The sequence below is a fragment of the Eupeodes corollae genome, chromosome 2, assembly GCF_945859685.1.
Source record: "Eupeodes corollae chromosome 2, idEupCoro1.1, whole genome shotgun sequence".
NCBI lineage: Eukaryota > Metazoa > Arthropoda > Insecta > Diptera > Syrphidae > Eupeodes > Eupeodes corollae.
The window spans coordinates 148,679,320-148,704,936 of NC_079148.1; the positions used below are offsets into that span (position 1 = coordinate 148,679,320).

The window sequence follows — 25,617 nt, forward strand, 5'->3', positions numbered from 1 at the left end:
AAACTCAAAATGACAAATAATAAATCATCTTTATTATTTAAAGTTAATGTCAATCTGTTGTTGACAGTCAATATTATTTTTATTTTCAAACTAAGTTTAAAAAATAGGTCAAAAATAAAATTTAAGTTAGATGTAGGCCATATTTTTTTAAAGGTTTGTGTACATCATTCATTTATTCTGGAAGCTTAATGTTCAATAACAACAGAAAACAAAATTATTTCTGGTGCAGAAAAACAAAAGCATACTTTTATAAAGGATTGAGAAGTCTTGAACTGAACTATATTCAAATTTTTTTTTCTATCACATAAGCTTTTTTAAATATGCCATTCAAACATTATAAAGCCAACCAAAAACGGTTTTTTTTAAGGCAAAGTTTAAACATAAAGCAACCCTTAACAACAAATTGTATGACGGTTTTAGAAAACAGAAATTTTGTATCTTCCAGACACTGTTTAGGTCATTCTAGAATCGCAATTATTTCGTAATTTCTTATACGTTAAAAGATGACTTAGGAGACTTCATTTAGCTATACGTAAATACATACACTGCCACTCATCTGAATAGGTTCACAAATATTTTCACCACACTGTTGGCCTCTCATCATTTTATATTGCAATGACACATCTTTTTTATATATGTAATGAAAGAGCATCATTATATGCTTGTTTTGGGATAAAAAAATGTGTCTCAAAGCTTACCGTTAGTGTCTCACGGTAGTTAGACTAAATGTATTCATAAAAACAAGCATTTTTTGGCTCATCTGAATAGGTTCAACAGCAAAAATTGCAGTTTGTGTTCAGTTGCGTGTTAATAGTGATCGAAATTTTATCTGTCAATAAAGTTAGTGTGTTTTTCATATTAACGGTAAAAAGGCTCGCGGAAAATCTGTAAGCCAGGAAGAAAAAGGCAAAATAAAAGCATTTCGGCAATCAGGCCTAAGCCAACTACTTATAGCGAAGAAATTCAAAAGAATTCAAAATTTGGTAGGCAGTTACTTGCGATATATGCAATATTATGGACAAAACATGAAAGGAAGAACTTATACGGCCTTATCATTGGCTGATAGACGTGCTATTATCAGAACAGCTTCTAATTCTTGTGATTCCGCGTCAAAAAGAAAAATAAAAAACAGCGTCACTTGCACTTTGGCTACGGTAAAACGCGTTATTAAAAGTACTTCTCATTTGAAAAGAAAAAAATCAGAAAAAAACCAACACTTAACGAATCTAGGAAAAAAATCGTCTCCAATTCCGTAAGGAATTCATGCCGTGGAAGTCAGAGTGGAAACAGTGATTTTTTCAGATGAGAAAAAGCTAATTTTAGAGGGTCCTGACGGCTATAATTATTACTTTTATGCTCTTCGAAAATGGGAGGTTTATTTAAGTCGACGGCATAGCTGTGAAGGCAGTGTAACGGTGTGGGGAGCTAAATTCTTCTACGGAGCCTTAAAGCTTCCAATTTGTCACATCGAAAATGAATGCGAATTCTTATAAAGGTGTGTTAGAAAAGATCTTGTCACACATTTCTGATCTCTTTGGACCAATATCGTGGACATTCAAACATGATAATGCCCCTACCCACACAGCGAGGGCAGTAAGGTAGTGGATAGAGAGCCAAAATGTGGAGATGCTGGTGTGGCCCCATGCTCCCCTGACCTTAATATAATAAAGAATGTGTGGGGACTTCTCTTAGGTAAAATGTAAGAGTCAGGGAGGGAGTTCAAAGACAAAAAGTCATTAATCGCAGCCATTAAAAAAGCCTGGTCAGAAATTTCGCTTCAATACAAAATCGTATAATTCCTTTCCGAATGGAATTTACGATAATTTATATTAAAAAAAAGTGGCAACACTCATTATTAACTATTGTTAAAAAATCATACAACACAAAGGGGTATAATGGTTCATGGAGTTCAAATAATTTGTATTGTTTTATTGCATTTCATCCGTTGAGCCTATTCAGATGAGCCAAAAAAATGCTTGTTTTTATGATTACATTTAGTCTAGCTATCGTGGGAGACTAACGGTAAGCTTTGAGACACATTTTTGTCTCCCAAAACAAGCATATAATGATGCTCTTTCATTACATATGTAAAAAAGATGTGTCATTGCAAAACATATGAAGGGAGGCCATCAGTGTGGTGAAAATATTTGTGAACCTATTCAGATGAGCGGCAGTGTATGTATGTGCTCAAACGGAGAAATTTTCGTTTTCAACATTATTTTCAAATTTGTTTAATATATGTTTTCCAAAAACTTGATGTTATAACCTACGACTACGAATTCGTAATAAGATCAAAAATTGCTTTTAATCCTTTATGTGCTTTTCTGTTAGAAACCTTTTCTTAAGTATGAATACCACATTCGTTTATTGGTTTATTTAATTATAATTCGTTAAATACTAACGTTAACAATTCTTAATATACATATACTTAAAATCTAAAAACTTAAACTAGACTGTTGAAACATTTTAATTTTCGATAAAAGTTAAAGTAGAATCTTACTACGTATGGGTTTTGGATATTTATACGAGTCTCGAATGGATCTTATGTGATTTCGTTCTCAAATGTTGGTACGATTGATATTGCATTCGTATCTCGATGGCTGTGTTCGTCAAGTAGTTTTGCATTTGAAATCATGTGTTTTCCATTGGGGAAAAAAATCAATCTGTTACTGTTGATATTATTTAGTTTTGTTGATGGAAATGGACTAACTGGGCTTATTTTGCAAGAATAGAAAAGAATATTAAGTTTTGCTACGTTTCCACTAAAGGTTTTTCTCAGTTAAGATTAAATAAATCTTTTTGGTGTTTCCACTGCACAAGAACATTTAAAAACGATTAAGTTTGACAGCACTTTTTAAAATGCGAATGGTGTTTCGATGTTTCTTATGAAGTGCAAGTGAGATAGTTTGATTCGTGTTAAACAATGAAGACATGAATAGTTCAGCAACATAGAATATGCTTTCTATTTCATGTGCAATTTTTTTTTAATTTTGTTTAAACAAAACTATATTTTTTTACACAAACCTGCAAATAAACAGACCATAATGCATTATCTGTAAAATTAACTCCTCCATACAGGTTTTTCTTCACAAATTTTAACTCGACTCCAACTCCCAATGGGAGTCAAATGAAGCTTATTTCAACTCGATTCAGGTATATAAAGAATTGAGACGAGCTTCAAGCTCGCTTTAATGCCACATGTTAATGTAGTAGTCTACGAACAAACCCCGTTTTTGAAGTTTTGATTTTATGTCTAAGCTTATGTCTAATCTCAATTTTCAGATATTTTCTTACAATTTCTTTTTGAAAATTGTCCATTCTATTAGTTTTAGTTAGTTTTTTTGCTAAGTTAATTTTAACTTTTGATTTTCACAAAACTGTCTTCTATTTGTGTGTTTTTTTTTTATTATTCTGACAGATCTTCTTTCAGTTGTACCAATTTTTAAATACAAAAATCTGGCTACTGCCGATGCGTTTTCTTGGTAATTTTCTGCTATACTATTTATAGAATGTCAAAAACACGGGTAATGAAGATTTATTGAATAAAATTAATTTCATGAATGTATATAGCCTCAAAACGCCTAATTTTTTCAACTATAAAATGCTGAATTTCAAATACTTGACGTAATAGATAAAACCATGAAGACTTGATGTATAATTTGATTGTGACTTGTTTCTCTATATAATTAATAGTTGTTTTATAGGTTATTATTTTTACTATTTAATTATAACATTCTTAGAAATACAAATATTATATGTTATTATTACCACAATAAACCTTTTAATGACTTTTTAATGGTTTTAATTTAAAACAATTATTAAGAATGTTTAAATTAATCTTCGCTTTTTGAATGAAAAATTTGTCACTAATTACAAATGGTCGTTAAGTGCAGTGATGATTATTATGTAAAGTCGATAAAGTTATTTTTCATTATCAATCGAAAAATAAAATAGACAAATAATCAATAAGTTATTCAAAACAAACTTAACTATAAACATAATTACCTTGATGTACGTCACAAAATTGTAACGATAAAGTTTTTCTTTTTTCATAAGAAAAAATAAAAATGAAAAGCAAAACTTTGTAATTATAAAATCAAATTGTTTACGATATTAAAATTCATAGTCGAAGTTCCAACTAATTTAATTCAATACAATTATTTTACATGTAAAAATTGAGACCAATCGTTCTATTCAAACGCTTTTTGTAAAAAAACTATCTTAATAAACAATTAAAAAATAATATACAGTAAATAATAAATGAAATAAATAAATAAATAATAAATATTTATAAAACAGAATTGTAACTAAGGCTGTAATTTTTGTTTCAATCCGTTGTTGGTGTTGAAAGAATGATTTCATCTGGAAAAAAATAATAAATTATTTAATTTTTTTCAAATGTATATACATAATTCGTTGTTCTTGTTTTTAAGGTTGTTTTTTAAACGTGTGGCTTTCAATTTAATAATATTTGTTCGGTCTTTTTTGACAGCTGCTGTCACTTGATTTATGCTAAGTTTAATTTGCCAATGGTTCAAGCAATAACATCAATTATATGCATTCTATTTCTTCTTGAAAACTTCAAATCTAACAAAAACACTCTTAGAAAAGTGAATTAATTTGATTTTGGAACTTTGTATTTAAAAAAATTAGTTAATATTTCAGTTCTTTTTTGTAAATATCAATTAAAAAGAATAAATCTTTGGCATTAGGTAAAACAGTCTTAACTCAAAAAATTAAATTTTAGGTGTAATGCCGTTTTTTAGATTTATCTGTTTTATACTAACAACTTAAGTCTAGAACAACTGCTAATATATCGTATTATTTTAGTCATCTGCCAAGGAGACAGAAAAATTCAATTTGTATTGACATTAACGTCTTAAGTTCGTTGAGTCTGTGTGACCAGTTTTTAACTTAAGTCCTTTATGCCTAACGCAAAAACAAATTATCCATGGTGTGAAATTTGTTATAAAAAAAATATTAAAAGAAAATACTTTATATTCCTCTTTGTTGAGTCTTATGCCTGTTAGGTTAGGTTAGGTTATAGTGGCTGTCCAAGATGGAACGGACACACTTAGGCCAGTTTAATGGCCCATTGTGATACCACATGAATCTTGAGGCTTCCTCCTAAGCTCAATGGAACCAGTTAGAGTCTCTTACGAAACGTGAGAGGCTGATTATCCCGATATGATTTAGATCGTTTAGATCGTTAAAGAAGAATTCTCCTAGGTAATTCTTGCGTTTTCGAGCTAGAGCAGGGCATGTGCAGAGAAGATGAAGAACCGTTTCTTCCTCTTCCTCGTCCATACAGCTTCTGCAAAAGTCATTTGAGAACACGCCTAGTCTCATGGCGTGCTTTCCTATTAGACAGTGTCCGGTTATGACACCTATTATCGAGCTTATATGCGATCTGCTTAGAGAGAGCAAGCACCTTGAACGTTTTATATCCAGTGTTGGCCAGATGTTTTTTGTGGCTTGACACGTGGTGATGTTGGTCCACCTGGTGCCTGCCCTCCTCACAGCGTCTTGCATTAGTAGCAGTTTACAAGTAGCGATTGGTATGCCAGTACTTGCCAAACGTGGTAGGATGGGTTGTACTGTACCGTTCCTGGCGAGTTCATCTGCCTTACAGTTACCTGGAATGTCTCTATGGCCCGGCACCCAGCAAAGGTGAATATTAAACTGTTGCGCCATCTCCATTAGAGATGATCGACAGTTATGGACTGTTATAGAGTTTGTAGAGACTGAGTCCAGAGATTTGATAGCGGCCTGGCTGTCGGAGAAAATACGGATATCAGATGTTGATATCACGTTTTCTTTGAGCCAAGACAAGACTTCCTTAATCGCCAAAAGTTCCGCCTGGAACACGCTACAATGATTGGGAAGGCGGAATGAGAGACTTAATTTCAGTCGTTCAGAGTACACACCACCACCAACCCCTTCTTTGGTCTTTGAGCCATCTGTGTAAAAGTGGATTGACTCATCCTCTAAGAATGTCCTATCCTCCCAAAAAGATCTGGTAGGTATAGAAATCTGGAAATTTCTATCGAATTGTAGTTGGGGGATGGTGTAGTCTGTGTGCTTTGGAATTGATTCTAAGTACCTTAGAATTACGGAGTGGCCAATGTTGTTGTTAGTCCACTGCGACGAAGCATTGAGGCGGATAGCAGAGCTTGCAGCTATTTGTTTACTAAATATGTCAAGAGGTGTAAGGTAGAGCAAGGTGTCCAGTGCCGCAGACGGGGTCGTGCGAAGCGATCCGCTTATACATAGGCAGGCTGAACGTTGAACTTTATTCAACTTATCCCTGTTTATACCTTTCTCTAAAGCAGTCCACCATACTGCCACACCGTACGTTAAAATCGGTCTGATTACCGATGTGTATAGCCAATGCGTGATTCTGGGTTGTAAACCCCATTTATTACCAATAGCTTTTTTGCAAGAAAAGAGAGCTACAGTAGCTTTTTTGACTCTTTCCTGTATGTTGCGTTTCCAATTTAGTTTTTTGTCTAAGACAAGACCTAGGTATTTGGCCTCGTCTGAGAATTTTAATTGGATTCCTTTAATGTAAGGAGGGTTGACAAATGGAATTTTGTATCTCCTCGAAAATAAGACCAGATCGGTTTTGTGTGGGTTAACACCCAGTCCACACCGATCAGCCCAGAGTATTAGTCTGTCCAAGGCATTTTGTAAGAGTTCTTTTAGGATATTAAGATGCTTTCCTGAAACTGCTATAGCAACGTCGTCCGCATAGGCTATCACTCTGAAACCCTCCGCATCCAGACTAGTTAGGATTTCATTCACAACTAGGTTCCAGAGGAGAGGGGATAGAACACCACCTTGCGGTGTCCCTCTACTAACGAATCGTCTACTAGAAGAGTTGCCCAGTTTTGAATTAATTATTCTGCTAGTAAGCATTAAATGAATTAACTCCCGAATCGAACTCTCTACATTTAGAGATGTCAGTGCAGAAGTGATTGCAGATGTGTCCACGTTGTTAAAGGCACCTTCGATGTCAAGGAAAGCAACCATAGTGAACTCTTTATGATGGAGGGAATATTCGATGGTGCGTACTAAAGTGTGTAACGCTGTTTCCACCGATTTACCCTTACAGTAGGCATGTTGAGACGAAGACAGAAGTCTTGTATCGATACGTGCCCTTAAATGGATATCGATCAATCTTTCCAGGGTCTTAAGAAGGAATGATGATAGACTTATAGGTCGTAAATCTTTAGGATTAACTTGGGAGCATTTACCTGCTTATGCCTGTGGTCACAAATCATTTTTCAAATATAAAAATTGCATAGATTCGAATGCAAATTTTGAGATATTTCTTCAACCAAGGAGAAATAGTCTTAATCTTATCACTTTTCTTTTCATTATACACTTAAGTAGTATAATCTATTATACCTAATAGATTGTATTTCGTAGATATTGAAAATAAATGAACGGTAACTGTGGCGTATACTTGTTGTAAATAGATTACCATGGTTTTTGTTTAGTGTTATTTTAATCCAACATTTCAGAAATAGTACTTTAAAAAATTATATTGGGCTGTAATGTTCTTCTTATGTTTTGAGTTTTCATTCTTTAAAATCGGATAGAAAATGTTGAAGATACGACACAATATTTTAATTCATTTCGAGGGTGAATTCAGTACACAATTATTTATTTATTTTCTTATGCACGGGATGTCTTAAGATTTCTTAGCTTCTTATGAAATTGTATTGTCAAATTGAAAATATTTACATTTCACTACGTTTTAAGGTCCCAAGAATTTAAATATATCGTTTTTGTCTGCACGTTCGAAATACTTTGTGGTAAAGTATCCACATTCTTGACGTGCGGCTGAAAAGGATATTTAATACTTGATAGTATTTCGGAAATTCAAGCGCAAGGGTAAACTGATTTGCTTTCCTAGAAGTCGAGTATTACGGCGGAATTGTTTGACACAACGCTGCTTGTAAAAATATCAATAGAACAACAATCCTAAAAAATACTACATAAAATTAGTAATCTTTGATTTTCGATTCGAACAACTTGAGAAATACTAACATCAAATCTGTTTGTGTGTACAAGATATTGTATATCATCATTTTGTAAACCTTTTTTGAAAACTACATTCGACAGTTTTTTTTATTCAAGTAATTTCAAACCAAAATAAAACACAATGTTCTTTAAAAACCTGGAATGCTTTAATTCATACTTTTCTCTTTATTTGTTTTAGTTATAAATGTTTCAGTAACTTCGATTAAGGGTCCTTAAAACTAAACTTTAATCGATGCCAAAATCTTCATCAATTCCGTTTCGAAAACTAAGATCAACAATAAATTGTAATTTAGCCAAACAATCGTCCCGAAATGCATAACTGTTTATGTTTTTTTAACTTCCCATAGGAAGTTATTGTAATGGGTCCGATTTGTCAAATTGAAAATTTTGACATTTCTCGACGTTTCAAGGTCCCTAGAGTCGAAATAAAAGATTTTTAGAAAGATGTTTGTGCGTGTGTGTGTACGTACGTTCGTACACGACGTTTTTTCGTCCTCCATAGCTAAAGAACCAGAAGAGATATCAACTTCAAATAAATTTTGTTATACAGATAATAAGGCAGAAAGATGCAGAAAGGGCTCTCAAGAAAATTGCGTGGGTGGTTTTTTTTACCATAGCAGTTTTAAAAAAAGGTGAAAATTTTGGTTAACCCTAAATATCTTACGAACCAAAAACGCTAGAGACTTGAATTAAATTTTATATAATATATTGTAACGTGATACCAAACAGACATATTTTTTGAAAAAAATCAATATAACGGTTTTTTTAATAAATCAATAAAACTGAAAAAAAAAATTTGTCACCTCCAAAATTTTACGATTGAAATATGATTTCATCTCTAAACCAATTTTGTGCAACGAAGAATAATGTTTTTGGCATCTGATAAAATTTTGAGAAAAATCGAATTGACAGTTTTTGCACAAAAAATTAAAAACATACATGAAAAAATTAACAAAATTTGGTAAAAATCTACTTTCGATTCAAATAGCTTTTTAAAAATTAAAAATATTGGCTTTAAACTTATTTTATTTCACAGAAAATATTGTTTTCGATATTCAGTAATTTTTATATAAAAATCCAAAAGTGCGTTTCTTCATAAAAAATAGTACGCAAATTTGGTAAAAATTGATACGAGTAAATATAGACAAACTTTTAAGCAAGACAAATCTACAGACTGGATGGGAAGTTATCAGTTTGGGTCGCATCCCAACCTCTTTTTTAATTTATTTTGTAGCCAAATTCAAATACTCATCAGTTGAAACACAAAATTAGAAAACATCAGATGCATACAAAATTGAATAGAATTTAATTCGTTCAAAAGTAATTTTTCAAAGAAATGTCTGTATGATTTAAAATAATAATGATAACTTAATTAAAGAAAACAATTACGTTAAAATTACAATTACAAAACAAAAAACTCAATCCCAAAACGCCATTTCATGTTAAAAATTAAAAAAGAGCAATTTCTGAACAAAATCCAAGAAAAATAAATCTAATATTGTAAAAAAATGGTATCTTTTTTAAAACTACAAAAAATCCTTCTTCAATTTTAAATTTTGTCTGAAAATAAAAATATTCAACTATTCGTTTCAATATAACAAAATTAGGTTTTTGAGAACAACTTAAGATTTTCGAGGTCTATTAAAGTTTTGAAGTACCATAAATGCATCTACTCTGTCATAGTTTCAACCTCTGAGAGGTCACTACTAAAGAATATTTTCATTTTAGCCAATGTATAAGGTTTGAAAATTTAAGAAATTTTGATCTTTATCACTACGATTTTAAAATTTCAACTTCTCCAAAGTAAATACTGAGTAATTTCTTATAAATTCAAAACAAAAGTCAAGAAGAAAGAATCTATTCCAAAGCATAACGAAGATATCCTTTAAAATCTATCTAATGGTTCTGGGTGTACTTTTGTTACATTTGAATTACATACAAGATACAAAAAAATAATAATTTCTTTGCACCTCAGGTAAGGAAACTTTCAAATGAAGTTATCTCTTGTTTTGCACATTTAAATACCTACTGATGGAGTACACCTCAGATAACACTTTTGTGAAATATCTTCCTGCTTTTCCAAACTTTAAAGCAGGTCCTTATCTTAACCATATACTTGTCTGTCAAATAAACCATACAACTTTTCTATTTATTTCTCCTTTTTTTTTTCCCAAAAACTCAACCAATTTTTCTTCTTTTCACTCACATGATGCAAAAGTTGAACATTAAACTTTTCTCCTACTACAATACAGAAGCAGTAACATGAGCTTTTTAAAATATATCTACGTCTTGAGTACATGTACAGATATTATGTGTGTAATATAGAGAATTTTTTGAGCATCTACATCAACCAACAACAGCTAAAAATATGGAAACTTTTTCAAACAAAAAAAAAACATACATAGTTTTGACAAAACGTTAACGCTATCCTTCATAAAATAGTTGATTTTGACAAATATCCTTAGCGATTTCTTTCCACGCTCAACTATTTGACTAATGTGAATAATGTGATCGGAATGCAGAGTTCTTTCATGATATAAAAGAATCCTTTATTTGTCCTTACAAAATGCAAAATTTGTCACGACCACAAGTTGTGTCGTGAGTTAATAATAAGCTGCAGATGTTGAATAAAAAAAAAACTCCAACCCACCCCAAAAATAACCATCTGAAAACTCAACCTCAACCCCCGTTTTTCCAAAACCATGAATCCTGAATCGTAGCAGTGATATACATAGAGGTTGTCCTTTCTTCTCTGAATGATCTATGACTCGCGAACCAGAGCCAACAACGCCAGTACCAGCGAAAATGATTGCGTGACACAACCGCTGAAAATTGCACCGTGTGTACCTACCTACTGTGAAGTTCGTGCTTGGCAAAATAGTAGCCCTAGCCCTAGCCCGGACCGAGCCCGAACCCCCAAAAACTCAAACCCTGAACGGAAGTTCAAGTGGCACATGAGTACTTCTTTGCCTAATTATACGTTCGGCAACAGTCGTATATTTCATTTCACTTTGACCATTTACACTCGAATTGGCTTTGCAGGACCTTTTATTCTCGTCCTCGTTTTCGTCCTCGTCGTCGTTGTCGTTTTCGTTGGTTGGTTTGTTTTGTGAGGATATAGAAAATCTGGTGGAACAACGGTGCGGCGGCGGCGGTGTGGCAGTGTGTTGGCAGAGTTGGTCGTTTGAAAACAGCTCAGAATGCCGGACACTGGCAATAGTTTTCGTCGTTGTCGCCAACAGTCTTTTCCATCTAAGCGATCAGGTTCATACAATTTAATGGATGAAAAATGTAAAAACATACCCGTTGTCGGTTTTCCCTGCCACTGTCGTTTTCGTCCTTAAGAGTTGTCGTTGTTGTTTTTGTAGTTGTTGGTTTTGAAAAAGAAGCTTTAGTAGCAAATAAAACACAAGTAAATAACCTTAAATGAGCGAGAAAAGAATTGGCAACAAAATCGTTTTGTTTCTCTTCTTTTCCGGAAAAAAGTTTCGTCCTTTTTCTTAGGATAATAACTAAGTCTAAATACAACTACATACAACCATCATGTAAACAAACATAGGACAAAGCTTCAGTTAAAGTCAGAGTCAGAGGCACAGTCCTCTTGACAAATCATTAGTGACATTAAAATGAATTTATACTATGTACATATTTTATGTTGCCATAATTCTATTTGAATTTTTATATGAATCACTCGAAGAAGAATACAAAATATTATAGCACTCTATTTTATTGGGGGTAAAGTTAAAGTGTTTAAATGGACGCCACGCCGAGCCGCGTCGGATTCATTTAAATATCATTTCATTTTATACCATAACGCGCCTTAAAACGAGCAATTTTATAGGAAAACGAGTTAAGTCTTAAGTGGAGAGAGCACTGGTTTATTTTTATGGCATATTGTCAGCTATACCTAAAAACATATGTATACTATGCCACTTTATTGGTGAGACTTTTTTTTTTGTTGAGTTGAAAATCGATTTATATTTTGTATTGTTAGTGAGAAAACACGAAGAACAATATAAATAAAAAGGAAACCGAATACAAAGTGGTTTTGATACTATAAATAAGGCTAATTAAACATTAGTGACACATATCGTGAATTAACATTGAATTAGGTAGGTACTCACATTTTTGATTAGCACGAAATATTAAGCGATAATAATTTATAGATTTAATTACCTTATATCAGAAGATAACAAAAGAAAATGTGACAGGAAATTTGTTTGAGTTAATTTTATGGCAGGTTTTCTTCTGTCAAACGGAAGGTGTCAAACTATGTGAGTTATGTCCAAATTCAGTTTGTTAAGTATTGAAAGCACACCCTTACAAACTTTTGATTAATTATTAGGTCTGAATTTATAAATCAGTTCACAATATTGATTTATTGTTATTGAAAACGAATAGAGTTGTTTTCAAAGGTTTGTTTGAGTTAAGAATGGAACACATTTTGACTGATGTCAGTCAGTCATAGTGTGTATAGCCTTATGCTTCATTTTCGTGATGAAATTGCAGAAATATAACATACAACTCAGATTTTTTTTTAATGGCATACTCACATGAATTCATTTAATGACATTCTTAGAATATTGGTATTGAGCCAGGAAATAATGAGCATGCCTTTCACAAGCAATTCTTATTCAAAAATATCAAAATTTAAAGTCAGTTTTAAAAATGCTGATAGATTACAGACCATATTCAAGATGATTAAAAATGATAAGGGAAGTGACGCTATTTAGTAAAGCATTTTTAAGAAGACTGTAACTAGTAATACAAATTTAAAAATTAATGAAAAAAACTAGCTCCAATAATTTTACGTTCAAAATAAGATTGTAAGGGGTTTCGAGCTTTAATTCACTCAGAAATTTGATTTAAATGTCACAAAAGTTGTTATTATCTAAACGCTATTTTAATTTATCTTTTTAAATCAAACTTTCGAACAACTCTAAACACGAAACTTCTTTAAATCTAGTTTCAATTTAAAACTAGTTTCGGGAAAATTCAATTGAAGAAAGAAGTTTGCTGCTTGAAGTTATAATTAAGAATATTTTATTTGACACGAATTTAATTTTACTTTCAAAATCAAATGGGGTGGCGCAACAGTCCGTTGTGAACCAGGGCCTAGTGACTTACAACTCTAAACCATTCCTGTGTGCGAGTACTGTTGTCAGGAATGGAAGGGACCTATAATTTTATGCCGAATGCGAACGGCTAGTTTGAGAAAGCACTTTTTCATGACAAGAATTACTCTTGAAGGATTTGTCAATTCCTCGCAAGAGGCAGTACCCGCGAATTTTTTTTTTTTTTTTTTAATTTTAATTTTACTTTACAAAATACAAAACCATTCGAACGGACTTTGAAAAAATTAAAAAAGTGTTTATATCAATACATACAGGGTGACATTTTCAGGTTTAAATGGTGATGTTTGGACTTGTTTACGCAATGAGAGCTTCAAAGTTTTCATGCTGCAACATGGCGTAAAATCTAATTCCACTTCTGAAAGGTAGGATTTCAATATTTTCACATTCAAAGTTTTGAGTTTTTAGTATCATGAAATAAAAACAAGGAGGCCACTCTAAATACACTAGTTTTTTTGAAAAACGCGTCCTAAGAACTTGCTCTGCAAAAACATGATGTTAGCAGTTCAGCGAGATGTCCCGTCTTGTTGCAAATAAACGTGTTTAATGCCTTATTTTTTGAATGCAAAAAGTGCGACAGTAACCAGCGGTTTCGAGTGCCGTTATTGGTCTCTCCAACTTTAGGTTATCTTCAACAATTTTTTTTAACCCTACAACAACTTTTTGTGAGCTCATCGGACGTTGTCGAAATTGAACTTGGTAAACTGCTTTACGTACATTTTCAAAAAAATTCTACACCAACGAAATTATACAATTGTTCTAAAGTTTAACGCTACGATTTTAAAGTATTCTGTTGGTCAAAAACACTATAAGCCCTAGTAAGTATTACCCTCCAAACCCCCTTTTGAATAAACTCCCGAGTTTTTCACACATCCATATGTAGAAGGAACTCCTTAATCAGCTGATTTAACTTGCTTGTAGAAAAAACAAGATGGCTACCAATATATAGAGTGATTTTGCTTTCCATGTGTATCGGCACCGAATGACGTTTCAGAGTTGTGTTTATGTGTCAAAATTGGCCGAAAAAATTGCAGGCTATTCAATGTCGAAAAATAGAACAGAATCCTATGCTATTTTCAAGAAATATAATTTTTCTGCTAGGTCTTAATTTGAAGATGATCAGGTAATTAAAATATTTATATATTTTTTTATATGAGAAATTAATGCTCTTTAAAAATATTGTTTTAAGAAATTGTCTTGAACTTGAAGATGCTGAAACAAATTGGTGCAACATTTAAGGCAAATTTTTGTTAAAGGTGCAAAATTTTTTTAGCTGACCATTTTCTTAAAAATGTATTAGACGTTCCAAAAATTAATTTTTTTATAATAAAGTGCACCCTGAACATTTTGAAAGTGTGAGATTTCATGAAAAGAAACAAACCTTAATCTAGAGAACGCACCTATTCATTTTATGTGTCAGAAATCATATAGATTTAGCAAATTTCTGAAAGCAGATTCAACTAAGGCGTTTTATAAAACTAAAAATAATAGTTGTCTCCATATAATTTTGTTTGGTCAAAAATCGAAAATTCGAATTTTCCTAAAAACGAAACAATATATTTTTATGAAATTTCAATCAAAAAATGTCTTAATTTGAAAAAAAACTGGTTTTTTAAAAACACTATACAAGAGATTAATGCAGACACTACAAAAGCTGCACAAAACACTTTAGTAATAAAAAAATGTCTTAAAAATAAAGGAGTCAAAAAAAAATACTCGTGGTTTTTAGCTCAGAATTGTATTTGTCAATTTACTTAATATTTAGCTATTAAATTAATGTTCTAAAATGTTAATCTTTTACAAGTTCTAATTTCATTTTATTGTAAACTCTTAATCTGAACACTTCTAAACAGTGATAGTTCGAAAAAACTAATCAAACAAAACTATAAATCAGGGGAACTCAACTTTTATTTTGATTTGTCAGAAAGACGGTCAGAAGTCATAAATTAAGATTAAGGGGTCGGTTTTAGCTATCAGTGAAATTCATCAGTAAAATTTGAAACAGGAGGAATTTGAAATGTTTTACTGATGAGCGTTTATAGCGATCTAAATGCATTGTTTCTTTTTGAAAACAAATACTTGAATATTGGATTCATCTTATTGCATCAATATTTTGCTAGAAAAAAATCTGTAACATGTTCAAAAACTAAAAACAACAAATTTTATTGATGGATTTTACTGATAGCTATAATCGTTCCATTAGTAGATTATTTTTTTCTATTTTAACTTTCGAAAAAAAAAACCAAAAGACAGCGAGTTGTTAAAGTCGTTTAAAATTGACCAAATTATCTTTCAAGCTTATGAATACTTAAATGGCTTTGACATTTTGCTCCAATGATTTTTTTTAAAATGACAATAATTAATTTTATTTTTCTGTGCACTTATGTTTTTCCATATCATCAAATTAAGTATTGTTTAGATGATTACTAATGATTTTTTTTAAGGATGCATTGCATGTTTCTTTTTTGTTGAAAAACAACGACAGAAAAATAAAGTCATGTTTTATCATACTTTTCAAAAACTTCCTTTAAGATTTACACTACATAATGATGTGGACATAAGTTATAGCTCTATCCATTTAGTATAAGCTTTTTTTGATTTTTCAAAATTTAACGTATTAATTTGAAGGATTAACTCTTATGCCGACTTTAACTCAGTTAAACTTATTTCTACACAGATTTTATTGAATTAAAAAAAAAACAAAATCTGGAAGAAAATACCAGCCAAAAACTGGTAAATTAATCCAGATTTCGTAGTAAATAACTCCAGATTTTATGGTAACAATAAAAAAAACCAGGAGAAATTCTTTTTAACCTGATTTCCTGGTAGAAAAAACAGGACAAAATGTGGTAAAATACTCCAGATTTCGCGGTCAATAACTCAGATTTCATGGTAAAAAGAAATCTGGTTTTATTTACCAGAAATCTGGTTTCTTGATACATTTTTTGACAGAAAATTTTCGGGTAAATGTTACCAGCGTCTTGGTAGAACTTATTTTGTTTCCAGGTAAAATGAAGATGGAATCTGATAAATAGAACCAGGAAATTTTTTTCTGGTATATTTTTTCCTGGTAGATAAAACCAGTCTTCTGGTACTTAATACCAGAAATTCTGAGAGTTTAAGAATTATATTTTTTCTGGTATATAAAACAAGGATTTTATTGTCTAGTATATATTTTACTCGTAGATAAAAACAAGTCTTCTAGAGCATTTCACCATCAAATTTAAGTTCAGTATAGATAGATAGATAGATAAATTCTTTATTTTTTCTTATTAAAGTTTAACAATAATTGTTACTTAAGAATAAGGACTCTGACTGATTTGACATTTCATAATAAAAGAAAATTGGTAAAAGTAAAATAATTGAACTAAATAATTAATTTATAATTTAAAAAATATTAAAAATTAAAAAAAAAACTAATAATAATAATACAATAATTTTGTTGGATTCGTATAGTAAAATAAATTAGCTAAGCAATAGAAAAAACTTGATAAACAATCATTAAAAATTTTGATATGATTTGAAACACAAAAATGATGTCAACTTTAAAGTGATTTAAAACACAAAATAAAAAAGTTTGAAATAATGGTAAGCCGAATGATTAGACTTCACGTTTGGAAACTATTTCGGAAATGTGGGACGTGCTTACAGAAATTAAACAGGGTGGACCATTCTAGCGAACTATTTAATATCTCCTGAAGTCTGTTTACAGTTAGATGGCTTTCATTTAAATGTTATCGACGAATGTCCTGTAATATCGGGCATACCGCAATGAAATGATGTATGCATATCTTCTATTTCTCTTCTGTTACATAAATTAAAAATTTGTGGAAGATTAGCTCTATGAGGCACATAGTTAAGATTTAAAATTTCAACTCGTGCACTGAAGATATAACTTATAGCTTCGGTCGATAATTCATTATTGAAATAGTTAGTTTCTGATAGTAATTGGTGATTAAGGTTCCTATAGGTGTTCCTGGAGGATGTTGACGTTGCTTTAGTGAGATGCTGATTTCTTTCATCAATTTTAGCAGTAACATTTTCAAACATAGAGCTCCATCCATCTACATTTGTCTCCAATAAAGTTAAGTTAGCTTCATGTGAGATAGATAGCTGACTCCATTCTTTGAAAGGGGTGTCATAAGATTGCATTAGTCTTAGCAAGATGGTTTTATAAAGACTTCTTTCATCCCTCTTCATCACTCTTATTAAATAATCCGAGTTTATTTTGAGGTTTTGAGTATATATTCAGACTCCACGTTAATAGCATAATTTGGTGTTGAATTTGGTAGTCTAAACAAACGTTTAAAAAAAGTCTTTGAATTGCTTCAAACTCCTCGAGAGCCAAGTATCCAAAAACTTGAGCACCGTAGCACATACAAGTGTTGAAAGTTGCTTGAAAGACCCGATATTTTGACACAAGATCGATTTTTGGATTGGCAAAAAACTTTGGCCATAATAAACTCAACGCAATTTCAGCCTCTTTGCTTTTTTGTTTGACATGCTTAGAAAAATTTAAATTTTGCGTAAGCAAAACTCCAAGATATTTAAACTCTTGACTACTTCAATGCGTTCGTTATTGAGTAACCAATTCTCTTCCGGCAGCCTTCTTTTTTGACGCGCTTCAAAAATAATTATTTTCGTTTTGTTTGTGTTAACATGCGAGCCCCACCTCTCGCATAAGGAGTTCAATCTATTTATTTGCAGCTGCAGAGTGAAAAAATGTTCCGCTGGTACAACAGTACAGTATACCTATCAAGCCCTTCCCGCCAAATAATAGTAAACTACACGGCGGCGCTTCCGATAATTTAGTTTAGAAAAAATTTGTATTCCTTTTTTTCTTGGACATATTAAATATAAATATATGCTCTGCATAATTCATAATTTCATAAGGCGCTTACCATAATTTGGCGTAGAGCTAAATATTCTACCAGAATTCAGCTACATTTTGAGTAAAAAGTCGCGGTATTTTCTATCAGAATTCTGGTACATTTTTACCAGCAATACTGGGGAAAATTTGATCAGGAAAATTGAGTGTATGCAGTTTATTTACATTTGAATAATCTGCATTTAAAGAAACTTTGGGAAGGGAGGCAGTTTTTATGTCATAGTGCTGGGTGCTCAAACATTGAGCAAGAAAATCATATCGTTTTATTACACTTTCAAAACTCGCCCTATTTCGCTTTCTTTAAAGTGAAATAAAGCGATCTGACATTTTGTTCGTTTTTAAATTCGCGCTTAGGCTATAAAATTTAAAACTCAAAATTTCGTTATGCCCAAAACAAATAAAAATTTTGTCAGAATGCCCAAATGTTGAAACACATTACTAAACTATTTCTTTATATGAAAAATATTGTTGGTAATTTTAAAATTTAAATTTAAAATTTATTTATTTTTTAATTTTAAAATTTGGAAGAATAAATCAACTAACAACTTTTAAGTAAGACAAATCGACAGACAGGGATGTGAAGTTATCAGTGTGGTTCGTATTTTTATTTGGCAGTAAGACCAAACGCTTCTTCTTTTCATTTGCACAACAAAATGTTTAAAAAATTGTTTTGGGTGATATGACATTTTAGTTGAAAAGTCCTAACGCTTACAAAATGTTCCAATTACAAAGTTCTTTTCAAATTTAAGACAAAAAAAACAATTTCTTTAAAAAATTCTGCCTAATATTTTAAATTATTTCAAAACACGATTGCTTTCTTTCTCAATATTGAACCCTTAAAACTTTTTTTCAACCCCAATTCTAAGATCAAACACGGAAAAAGACATTAACCATAAATAAATGCACCATAAAATGTTAAAATCAACTCAGAAATTATTTTCAATCTATTCTATACGTATAAGAATATTTATTGGAAACAAACAAAAATAAAAATATAAACAAAAATACGTAATCGCACAAATCACGTACCAAAAAAAAGAAGAAGGAACTCAAGGAACACCGTAAATCTGCTTAAATCAAGTCCTAAGATGACTGCTATAGCAATTTAAATTCCTATACTTTATGTTAAGTACTTCAGCAATAGTATAAAAATGAATATTGGTATATTAGGTATCCTTATGTGCAATCACCAGTATACGATATATTTGTATGTAAGTTTTTGGCCAATGCACCATTTTACCAAAACGAGAACACATTCATCTTGAATACAAAACAACAACAACAACGACGACGAAGAAACGCGAGCGTTCTTTCTACTAAACATCAAGCAACATAATAAACTAATAAATTATCGCCTTTATTGCGATGAAAACGGCGAAAAATATCGCTCTCCTTATTCGAACTCCTCGAACTCCATACATACCATAAATAGAAAAGGATACAAGTAGGTACACATCCTTATGTTTGGTGTGTTGTTATATTTATACGAATTGCAAGGATACGCTCTTATTCCATCTTTTATGTTCCCATACAAAAAAAGCAAGTAGAACAAATTGGCGCGGGTGAATAAGCGACAAGGACCTATTTTAAAATGTTTCTGAGAGTTCGGTGCAATTTAAATGCAATGGCGACGACGTCGGACTAATTTCGTATAAAGATGGTGGTAATGGCGGGCGGTAGTACAATTGACGTCAAAGTGGCGAGTACAATTTTTCGACATTCAATATGCCAGTTTGAATGTACTATATTCTCAATCTAATCACTTTAATTCGACGACCGCCCGACATATAAACAAAAACCCTCCTTTTCAAACATACCTATTTCTGGTACACAATAAGTCTGTATAGATATGTATTTTTAGTTCAACCTTAGTCCATATAGAGAAGATAGAATATTGAATAAAGGAGTCAGTTGAACCGTAAGAAAGCAATTGAATGGAGGAGCATTGCCTTTTCCTTCTATCAAACTGTGAAATGAAATCAGGAGAGAGATGGAAGTGGCGTTTGGGTGTTGGGGTCTGAGGCTGGAAGTGGGTTGTATTTTTAAATTAAAAAGTTGAATTCCGTTTTTAAAAGGTGGTAGTTCTCTACTCAGTTCTCAGAGTATACAGAAGAACCATCAAGAACAGACTGAATTTCGAGCATTGGAGCATTCGTTCATTCGTTCGAGGACTATACAGTAGCTCCACTCTCTAGACTGCTCCTGCTGCTTCTAGCAAGAACACTATAGTTTATTCTTGTTGATGCCCGATATGCCGTAAATATCCATCATTGAATTGAAAGCTTCGATACATACTTTGGTCTGATGGTACAAATGCAATATACCACCCGCCGCGCGCTTACTGGTATGTCGTTTGTTCGGTGCTATTGCTCACTCACACTGGGACAGTTTAATTTCAGAAGTGGAATTAAATCAACTAGTAGAAAACTATACTGAAGGACATTGAAACTGATTATATGAGTTTTTTGTAAAAAGAAATAAACAAAAACGTTTTGAGTTAGAAACACACATTTGCTTGTAGAAAATAAAGGAGTTCAATATTATTGAGTGCAAATGCTGATAAAGGGCAAGCCACCACGCCCACTTTTTGAATATGTTTGATTGTTAAATGGAATTAAAAGTGGGTGTATCCACAGTGAAACCAGGTGACAGTTTCTTTTCAAAAAATACATTTTTTTTGGAGAATGTTGACTGGAAATATATGTATTTTATCTTATACTAGTTAGGTTAGGTTAGGTTAACGTGGCTGCAGGTTTAGAATCCACACACTTAGGTCAAAAGAAAAGGCCCATTGTGATACCACATGAATCTAGAGAACCATTATGAGCTTTTTATAAAGCGAAGGAGATATTGATATCCTTTTTAGCTAGTTCACTGGGATTGCCAAAAGAGTAGTCTCCCAGATGAAGCTTCCGTCTTAGTGAAAGAGCAGGGCAAGTGCATGTGAGAGATTGTTTCCTCTTCTTCTTCGTCCAAACAGCTCCTGCAGAAGTCATTTGAGGCTACACCAAGTCGTATTGCGTGTCTGCATATAAGACAGTGTCCCGTAAGGACACCTATTAGGGAGCTAATATGAAGTCTGCTTTGAGATAACAAGTCTTTAGAAGGCCATATGAGTTTTGTGGCTGCACTTGTTGGTAAATTGTGTTACCTAGAGCTTGCTTTCGCGAAAGCTATTTCTTTTAGCAGAAGCTGACATGTAGCTACCGGTAAACCTATCTCCTCCCTTTCAGGTGAAATAGGCCTGATGGTTCCATTTTTAGCGAGTTCATCGGCTCTACAATTTCCCGTGATGTCTCTGTGGCCTGGCACCCAATATAGGTGACTGTTAAATTGCTGCACCATCTCAATAAGAGACGTTCGACAATCGAGGTCTGTTAGAGATTTGGTTGAGACACCGTCAAGAGATTTGATAGCAGCCTGACTGTCAGAGAAGATGTGGATATCAGAAGTTGATATCACGTTTTTTCTTAGCCAGGAGAGAATCTCTTTGATCGCTAAAATTTCCGCTTGGAAGAGTCTATAATGATAAGAGTGTCGGAATGAGATGCTTAGATTAAGCTTTCCTGAGTTCACACCACTACCAACTCCCTCATTTGTCTTGGATCCAACTGTATAAAAATGGATGCATTTGTCATCCAGAAGTTTTGGTCTTCTAATTCATCTCTGGATGGAATAGATACCTGAAAGTGTAGTCTATGTACTTTGGTATAGAACCAAAGAGGTTCAAAATGATGGAGTGCCCTACATCGTTGTTGGTTTATGGAGACGAGGTGTTGAGTCTTATAGCTGTACTCGCTGACACTTGTTTACTGAAAATTCGAGGGGTGTCAGATTTAGGAGAGTGTCTAACGCTGCTGAGGGTGTGGTTCTCAATGCCCCGCTTATGCAGAGACATGCAGTGCGTTGGACTTTGCTGAGTTTGTCGTAGTATGTGACTTTCTCCAGTGCAGTCCATTATACTGCAACCCCGTACATAAGTATTGGTCGGATGACCGATATGTATAGCCTGTAGGTTATGCGAGGTTGAAAACCCCATTTGCTTCCTATGGCTTTCTTGCAAAGGAAAAGAGCTGCTCTCTCTGGAAAAGAGCTGAGAACTCTTTCCTGAATATAAGATTTCCAACTTAAATTTGTGTCCAATATCAGACCAAGAAATTTGGCTTCATTGGTAAAAATTAGTGGTACACCTTTTACTGAAGAAGGTACAATTACTGGGATCGTGTTCCGTGTGAAAAGGACGAGGTCCGCAGTGATCAGCCCATCTAGTAAACATATTGAGTGCGTTTTTGAGGAGTTCTCTCAGTGTATTAGGATGTTCCCCTGTGACGGCGATAGCAACATCATCGGCATATGCAACCACTCTGTAGCGTTCCCTTTCAAGGGATATTAGTAATTTGTGAACCACTATATTCCCTGGGGACAGAACACCAACTTGGAAGTGCCTCTAGGTAGGTAGGTAGAAATGGCGATCTCAAGAGAACCTAAACTGACATTCAATTAGCGCTATAGTGCGCCGTGTTGCTCCAACTTCGGTGTGAGTGCCTCTACTGACAGACCTTTTTCTGCAAATAATCCCCCAGCTTAGAGTTGATGATCCTGGTTTTAAGCATGAGAGTTATCAACTCACAGATTGAGTATTCGACGTTTAGGGTTGTCATAGCAGACAGTGGTGTTGTTAAAATTTTAAGAAAATCCAATCCAATTCATCACAATGTAGCCTTTCAAAAATACTGCTAAATTGATTGAACTTTTTAAATGTCTGGATATAAATCAGTTTTGTCTTCAAGTTTTGATTGGTTGCTTTTTGAAGTCTCTGAAGTGACATTATTTTGGGTAGCTTCTGATCCTCTTTTTCCCTAAGTGACCAACAATTTTTACTAAAATCCTTGGTTTCGTTTATTTTTAACCCTTTACGAGTTAAAAAAACAGGTTGCGCCATGTGGACGTACCTTTTTTCAACACTGTCAGTCTATTTTGACAGTTTGACAAAATTCGGAAACGCAATTCTATGCATTTTTAAAAATGAATCGATACATACCGAAAGAATGCGCTGAAACCATTGGATTTTACATTTAAAACGATTCTTCAATTGTTGAAAATGTAAGTGTTTACAGATAAGGCTCATTTTCTGATACTCTCTGTAGGAGTTTATACATAAATTAAATTGTCCGACTAGAAAAAATGCTGTTTGGGTCATTATGTGTTTCCATCGTTACCGGACCATATTTCTTCAAAGTTGAGGAGACCACAAATGCTGAAAAAATTGTTTATTTTCGAAAATTAAAGTTTATGCCAGCAAGCCAAATAAGTTCGCGGACTCACAGCTATTATAGGAGCTGAAATAGCTTAAATAATGCCCAAAATTTTGACAGAATGCACCCGGAGTGGTCATTTAACCGACAACCTTGTATTCGTAACCTTATATGAAAAATGGCTTAGAATTAACTTTAAACAGCAGTTGCCAAAACTGAGTAAGATTGTTAGTACTGGATACAGAGATTTTATATATATAAAATCGATTTAAAAAATAAAATGAAAAAGGTGACACAACAACTCGTAGAGAACTTAGGCCTATACACTTACAACTCTCAACCAATCCTGTGTGCGAGTAATTTTAGGGATGCCAAATGCGACCCAAAATTTAAGAAAGTACTTCTTCTCAAATAATTTCTGGCAAGAGCCAATATCTTCGAAAAGAAATAACTTAATGTGGCATAGGCAGGCCTGAACTCAAGACATTCAGCAAGGCAGTTTTACGTACTAACCATTACGGGTACTACTCATAGCTGCTATAACTGCCGAAATGCTGACAAACGTTATGCAGAATTCCCGAAACAGACCAATTACTCTTAGTGAAATTAAAAAAAACTGCCATTCTATTATTTGTAATAATTTTTTGATTGTCATAATTTCCATTGTTTTAATTTTTTTTTGTTTAAAACTGCATTACGGAAAGCTGCAGCGTTGTGCTTTGTTATGGACTTTTCAAAGATTCGTCTGTGGAAGACTCTGCTACGGTTTAAATGCTTTGTCCGTTTTCTCAACTACGAAGTAAAAGCTGCAACTTCCCTCGAATTAAGTGTATTCTATTGCTAATAAAGGATTTTAAATGAGACTAACTACTTCCGTCTTAGAAAAATGTTCTACTGTCGAATTAAAATATCACCTGTCAAATTAAGCTGACCTTAAATCACATGATTGATTAAAATGTAGAACACTGAAATTCATTTCACTTTAATTTCGAAAAAGAAATTGTTTGATATCGAAAAAGCAAACGGAAGAACTCCAATTTTTAGTTTGAGTCTCATTTTGATTTCATATTGAATTAAAGTTAAATGTAAAACATTTTTAAATCTTATTCGTTTTGAAAATCGGCTTTACAAATGTAGGAGTTTTTCAATTTTGAAATAGATTATCATCGTTAGACATCGATGTTTTCATAATCTTGTTAAAAAATGCCCTTAATCAAAGACGGTATATTTAATTGATAGGGGAGGATCCCCAGTTCAAAAAACTAATATGTCAGCCATCCAAATCTTTATTCCAAAATGACTAATAAATTACCCCACTGTTTAGAGTTTTATTGAAAAAAAAAAAAAGAATTGTCCGAATTCTTCCACAGAACCTCGCCTACACTAAAATTAACATTCTATTACTATCAAGTGCAAATGTCTTTTGCACTAAAATGCATGTATTGTATTTGATGCTTTTTAGCCAAACATGCAGCGGTATTTGCTGCAAATAAAATCCAAAATGGAGAACACTGAAATTGGCTTCTTCCTCAGCAAATATTTTTTTTATTTATTTATTGTTGTGTTTTATTTTTTGTTGCAAAAGAATTTAGAATATTTCGTGTAATAAAATGGCAAAAGCAATTTCGCAATAGAAATATAGACCATTGGTACACAGACACACACTCATATGTATACTCTCTAGAACACATATACCTACATATCTATTTCGAAACATATCGTAGAGTTCTAAAACGCGTATAGAAGTTTTTTTGGCCAATTAATAAAACGTTGTTCTATTTCAATCAGTAGTGGTTCTCTTTTAAGGGTTTTTCATCTATTTCCTATGTGCTCCACAAATGTACAAGTATGCACTGTACAGTAAAAAGGGATGTAGCGTTTGTTTGTATTTTTAGAGTACAACATGGATTGCGTATATTTTAAATTAGCCACACTTTAATTGGGCCAAATATTGTATAAATTTGGAAATATGTGAATTCAAGAGGGTTATTTCGAAAAGCAAGGAGGATTTTCTCTGTGAACATGAACATGGTTGCTATAATATTTGAACTGCAAATAGGATACAATAATTGGCTAAAAGTTAAAAAGACACAAAGAATCAATGTTTGAAAATTAGTTTAGGGATTTTAGAATATTGGAACATTGGCCACACCTATAGAGGAAGGTTTATATTCTTAGTTTTTGGAAAATGAATACAATTACTTTTTTAACATCAAAGAGTGACCTAATTTTAGATTAAGAGTTAGATTATTTTGAAAAACTCCAAAGTGAAACTGAAGTTCCAGCTGGAGCT

At 32.6% G+C, this 25,617-nt stretch overlaps 1 protein-coding gene across 1 annotated transcript in view; it reads right to left on the reverse strand.

Annotated features, from left to right (window-relative positions):
- Positions 1–4,117: 4,117 nt before the first annotated feature.
- LOC129944439 (uncharacterized) overlaps positions 4,118–25,617 on the reverse strand; it is an 85,732-nt gene continuing 64,232 nt past the window's right edge. The window contains exon 7 of the mRNA XM_056053866.1: positions 4,118–4,362. Coding sequence (XP_055909841.1) covers positions 4,328–4,362 — 35 coding nt within the window. The 3' untranslated portion in view covers positions 4,118–4,327. The remainder of the gene's footprint in view (positions 4,363–25,617) is intronic.